A 6,315-nucleotide genomic window follows, 5' to 3' on the forward strand; every position below is an offset into this window, starting at 1 on the left:
AGTGTTTGTATATGCATATATATATATATATATATATATATATATATATATATATATATATATATACATATATGTTTTTTCTGGTAGAAAATAGAAGGTAANACAGATGTATTTTCTGGTAGAAAATAGAAGGTAACTGAAGGTAATCCTAGCTATCAACATTCTGTAATCTGTTTGTGGATGTGATTCTCACTTTCTCTTTGTACCTTGTGATCAGTGGGAAGTCAGATGTTGAAAAAAGGCAGACCCTGCCCTGTGGCTATGGTACGTCAGGACACTTCTGAGTAGCCATGTGTTGTGTGCTATGCAGAGCGTGGGCTTGGAGTTCAAATGACCTGGACTCAAATCCCAGCTGTACCCCCTTACCTGCTCTATGACCTTGGGTCTGGACCTCCCAAGGCCTCTGACCCTCACCTGTAAATTGGGACTCCTTTCAGGGTAGAGGAATCACATATTAAAGGCCCCTCACATAGTGCCTGGGACATGGTAGATGCCTGGTTGAATTTGGTTTCACTCCCCTTTTGCTGTAAAAACTTGGAAAATTTCAAACACTTGTTTGACCTAATGCCAGGTAGAACATGAAGAATGAAACTGCTTAAGCAGAGTGGCTTTTCTAGCTGTTTGGTTTCCTGGTTAGCATCAGGACCTTGCTTTTTGGTCTACTTAGATTGGTAGCTTCACAACAGACCAGTAGCTACTGTTCAAGAGGCATTCAGATTCCAAAAATCTACTACGTGTCACAATTTGGAGAGGCTTTAAGTAATTCTAGCACCTGAAAGACTTCTAAAAAAGGAGAAAGAGAAAAGCAGTCCCTGATGGCCAGGAGTTGGGCCTTGGTGGCCCCTGGCTGAACATAAACAGTTTCACAAATCCACATGAGACAAGGCCACTCAGTGACCCTGATGGATACAAACAGGACCACTCTGTAATCATGCCTGAACACAGACAATACATGAACGTTTTCCAAACCACAAAAAGGACCAACCATCCCCTTGTCACTCAGTCAATGTGAGTGACAGCTGCTCTTTACCAATCACAGCTTTAGCCTCTATCTGGTCTGCCCTCCTTCTAGATAAGAATTATTAAGATCCCCAATTATAGAATTATCCCCACTTCCTGCCAGTATCTAATCCAAAGCAAAGCCCTGCTTCCTTAAACCGTCCCTCAAATCATCTAACACAAACCCAAATAAGTCCTTCCTAATACTTTCTTACTAAAACACCCACAGTTACCCACAGTGTCCATCTCCCTCATTGCAATGAGTCAGTATACCCAAATTTGTTAGACTGGAGGATGTGTTCCTGGTGACTTTTGGCTAGAGAGCACTGACAAAATCCAAAAGCTAAACTATGCCTGGTAAGCCAATTCTCTTCCCTGAGGAGTAGGCATCCCCTCATCTGCTTCCATCCACCCCCCCCCACACACACACACACCCAAACCACATACTCTTAAACTGTACCCTTCAATTGACCATCAGCTAAGGTTTGTACAATGTGGGAGCAAAGGACCTTCCACAAAATGGGTCTTCCTAGCCCATTTGCAGAGTGAATAAGAATATGGGCTTTGGCATCCGACCCAGCTGCCTCACATTAGCTGTATGACCTTGGGCAAGTTACTTCACCTTTCTGAATTTCTGGTTTCTCATCTAGAAAATGAGGGTAGTAGCGTATCTCTGTCATAGGATTTGGGGGGATTAAGAGCAGGTGTATAGAGAGGGCCATACAGCATTCTGGGTAAGAATGTGGGCTTCAGAGTTTAAACCACCCAAGTTGGAACCCCGGCACTGCCACTTAGTAGTTTTTTGACCTCCAACTGCCTCATTTTCCTTATCAGTGGTTGTGAGGATCAAATGAGATCAAATTTGATAACTTTAGAATGGTGCCGTCACCAACTAAACATTCAGTGCACGTTACCTATTATCATTATTGCTGCTGTGGTTACTATCACTATTTAAAGCACTTAGCCCAGTGCTTAGAGTCTATTAAGCAGTCAGATGTCAGCTGTTATTATCATCATAATTTCATGGAAAATGCTTTGCATTCAATTTCTTGGGACTCAGCCTGGGGGCAAGAGAATTTGAAGGGTTTTGGTTCCCTACAAGAAAAGACGTGGCCTCAGAGAAGAGCAAGTCCCACCTGATGAGTGGAGTTGTAGAATAAAGTTAAAGGAATTAATGATTATAAAGTCTTTGCCCTCAAATGTAAATAGAAACCCAACATCAACGTGCCCAGAAGTAATAAGCAAAATCTCACTTTACCCCCTTATATGTGGATCAGGGATGTTAATGTTGAGATCAAGACTTTCCCTCTGAGCATCGTGATACATATGTCACTATCACGTGTCCATGACACAAAAGTTACCCTCTTCTCTCAACAGTATAGCAGAGTTTTCTGGATCCTGATTTAATTCAGCAGAAAAGTGATGGCATCTACCACGTTCAAAGCACTCCCCCTGTGGCCCAAACAGACATTCCCACCTCATTCTAGCCCAACCCATGGTTGCTGTTCACAGTGGCTGATCTGGGTGCATATTTACTGCAAATTCATCCCTTGTTGCTTAGCAACTGTAATATTTCTCGTGTATATTTATGGCTATTTCTTTTTTTCAATCTAAAGCATTCAGGAAATTGACAATGCATACGATTAGCTGTCAAGTACTATAATTAGTGGTGGGATCGAGGAAGGTGCAGCCTCCTCTGGCCCCCTCACATCATAATGATTTGGGGAAAATCCGTTTCATTTCAGGTATGCAGAACATGCATGACAAGGGGATGGCCGTCCAGCCTGACCTCAAAGCTTCTTTTTCGTACGGAGCCCTGGAAAACAATGACAACATTTCTGAGATCTATGCTCCTGCCACACTGCCTGTCATGCAAGAAGAACACAGCTCCAGGAGCACCTCTGGGGTTCCCTACCGAGTCCTGGAACACACCAAGAAGGAATGAGCCCACCTTGGCGGAGACTTGCCTTCCCTCCACTTATAACTGCTCAAGCCTTGCCTACAGTGGTTCAACTCTTTCATTCTAAAACTTGCCTTTCAGGTCTTTTTTTTTTTTTTTTTTTAACTGAGAACTCAAAGGATGGGGATCTTGAAAAGGCTTTGTCTCTGGAAAAGGATGTGTGGTCTTGGTCTTGGAAATTTCGAATGTTGAGGGTGGGAGGTGAGGGGATGAGATGAAAGCAGTATTCCAGGTGGGCAGTAGGGAATTCGGCCTCTGCCATGGGTTAGCCCACCCTGGAAAGCCTTTATCATCCTTCAGGATGGTCACAGAGCTTCCTCAGTCAATGACCAAAGGTTGCCATGTTCTCAGAGCTAAAGCAAGGCACAGATTCCGCTCTTACGTTCCAAATCCAGTTAAAGGCTGGAGACCTCTAAGTCTGGTCTTCCCCCACCTCACGTGCAGGCCTGATCTCCACCCATCTCACTCCTGATTCTATATTTGCGATAACATTGGTGTTACCTTCACGTGGCCTAGTGGACCAGCCCCGGGTGGAACATGCAACATGCTCTCGTTTGCCTGTAGGAGATGCTCGTCTGCTTCCCCAATGTCTGTGCCATGCCAGCGAAAACGTGCTTGATGTGTTCATATTGGATCTACTCTGAAAACTAATTTGGTTTTGGTTCTGTGAACTACTTGATTGCTTTTTTTCCCCCAAAGGAACTGGGAAGTTAAGAGAAGAAAGGAGAGAATAAGGACAGAAGCAGAGTGATGACACTTCAGCACATAAGGGAGGGAGAATCCTTTTCCATCTTATGAAAGGTGACTGCATCACTTATACAAGGACAGACAGAAAATGTTTTATAAGCACACTGGTACCTCCTGGGAAGAGTGGGGGTGTTCATTTCAGAGACCCCTTCTCTCCCCTCCCCTCCATCCTCTCCTTTATAGATCGACAAACCAAGCTTGAATTATTGATTACTTTTCTGGGAGTCGACAGAGACTCTTTGGGTCCTCTCCTCCATACACATATGTCTGGGAGACCCAAGTGTTCCCAGAAACGGGGCTGCTGCCTTCTTTCCGGCTGCATACAGCTTTCCCCCTAGACCAGCTGTATACTTTTGAGAATGGCAGGGAAAGGTTTGCAAACTTTCATGAGCATAAGGATCCCCTAGGGTGTTTATTTAAAATGCAGATTCCTCTAGCCCAACCACAGATGCTCTGTTTAAGTGGGACTAGGAGCATCACACACCTTGAAAGCCTAGTAATTGAGAGACATGGTCTGTTCAAACCCCCAGGGCCTGATACATTCCTACGGGAGAGTTGAAATTACCATTCCTTTGTTTTCTCCCTAGGGTTCACTTGGCAAGTCAGATAATCCCCATAGACCCCGAGGCATTTCTCCATTCATTGATTACTACTTAGAGCTACACTTACTGCTTCCCGCCACAGCCTTTAACTAATAGGCAAGAAAACAGTGTTAATAGACCGTGTTGCTAGATCATTAACCTTTATTGATTATGCTTAATACTGATTTAGTAACTTGACTTCAAAAACTGTTGCCTGTGGTAACCACTTGTGTATTGTGTCTGAACCACTTCTGTATTGTGTCTTACATGCCCTAAGAGGGCAACAGACAATGACTGACTTTTTCCCCTTTAGGGTAGGTATCAGCTCAATTCAACAATATTTATGAGACATTTACTGTTTGTTAAGCATTTGGATGGTGAGAGCAGAAAAGATGAAGAATAGTTCCTGCCCTCCAGGCCAGCAGGGGGAGATACAGATACCTGGGAAACTGGCAGAGCCGACGAGTACAACCGCAGACCACAGAAAAATGATAGTGATGGAGGTCCTGCTAAAGGTCAGGCCCTGAGCCTAAAATGGGGTATTCAAAATGGAGGTGATTTTGGCCCCACTCTTTGATGGGTGGCAAATCTAACTAAGACTTGGGCAAAGCATTGAAAGTAGGGTGATCACCCCTCAGGCAGAGAGACCAGCATTTGCAAAGGCACAGAGATAGGAAGGTGGAGATGGCAAGGAAAGGAAAGCCGGGGAAGGTGGTGGGAGAGGAGCCTGGAGAGATAAGCAGTGGAAGCCAAGTCATGGAGGGCCTTGAATGCCTGACAGAGGAGTTTCAAGTGTATCCTAGAGGGTACGGGAGCCAGGGATGGTTCATGAGGAAGAGAATGGCGGGATCAGCACTGAGGAAAGGAGACCTTATGTAGTGTGGAGGAAGGATCTGAAGGGATAATAAACGTCACTCTTCAAGGTCAGGCTGCAAGCCTGCCAGAACAGGACAAAAGGAGAATTAAAATTCGGTTTTGCTGCTCTTCAGAGGAGGTGGACATCAACTTTCCATTCACAGTCCTGATCCTTACTTTTTTTCTCATGGCTCTGACATCCCCAAGCCTTCTCGAATGTTCCAAGCTATGGTAAACATCATGCCTCCATCTCCTTCCTAGCAGCCAGGATGTTAAACTTGAGTTTAAGCTTTTCAATTGTTCTGTGGTCTTCCTCTCCCCACCCGACTCTGTCCCCCTTGTCTAGGGGCTGGGATTCTGGCTTACCTTACCAGATGTTAGAACCAGTCCTCCGCCTGCCTGCGGGTTTTGATGACAGGTCAGCCCCCCTCCCCACCTGACTCCTCCCATGAAGCTGCAGGTCTGATGATGGTATCACATTAAGCTTTAGAACAAATGGGGGCGTTGCAGTGTGGAATTAAATTCTGGGTAGAAAAGGGAGAACCGACATCTCCATTGCTTTTCTGGTATAAACCAGCCAGTTTGGTGCTGGCTGTGTGGATGCAAGATGTCCATCAGGGTAGTGTTGGGGAGCTCCACCCTGCATCCTTGTGAATTCGAAATCTGGTCCAACACTGGCTAATAGGCAGAAAGAATTTACTGTGTGTTTCTCTGAGAAGCTGTGTAAATGAAGTCATCTTAGAATATATTCTATGTGGATGCTTATATTTTGTTAACTTCATGACTAATATGGCATGTCTGGTTTTTCAAAAAAAAAATGTGTGTGCTAGGTGCAAATAAAATTATGAAGTGGTATTTAATTTTAAAACAGCCCATGTGATACCTGTTGAGTTTGAGTCTTATATTTGGCTAATACTTTTTAGAGTTATCTAGAGCCATGCTGTTCAATAGAACTTTTCTGTGATGATAGAAATGTTCTGTGTCTGTGCTGTCCAGTATGGCAGCCATGATCCACATCCATTCTGACTGAAATAAATCACAGTGATTCAAAGAAAGAAAACAGACCCACTCTGGGCATTTCTAATCTGCCGCTGCCATTTTGAAAACCGAAGACTTGTGAATTCAGAAAAGGCTCAAAGCTCCTTGGGATACTTTGGAAGTAAACGAGCAAGA

General features: G+C 44.3%; 1 protein-coding gene across 2 annotated transcripts in view; it reads left to right on the forward strand.

Moving 5' to 3' along the window:
* The window catches only part of NIPAL3 (NIPA like domain containing 3), a 69,485-nt gene extending 63,473 nt beyond the window's left edge, over positions 1-6,012 (forward strand). Inside the window, exon 13 of one of the 2 annotated variants that reach the window (XM_019650149.1) lies at positions 2,745-2,833. Coding sequence is in view for 1 of the 2 variants with exons in the window: in XM_019650148.1 (XP_019505693.1) it covers positions 2,745-2,944 (200 nt within the window). In the remaining variant the exon portion in view is untranslated. Of the gene's footprint in view, positions 1-2,744 lie in introns of both variants that reach the window. The other variant, XM_019650148.1, reaches the window with a different exon arrangement.
* Positions 6,013-6,315: the final 303 nt, after the last annotated feature.

The sequence above is a fragment of the Hipposideros armiger genome, unplaced genomic scaffold, assembly GCF_001890085.2.
Source record: "Hipposideros armiger isolate ML-2016 unplaced genomic scaffold, ASM189008v1 scaffold_138, whole genome shotgun sequence".
Taxonomy (NCBI): domain Eukaryota; kingdom Metazoa; phylum Chordata; class Mammalia; order Chiroptera; family Hipposideridae; genus Hipposideros; species Hipposideros armiger.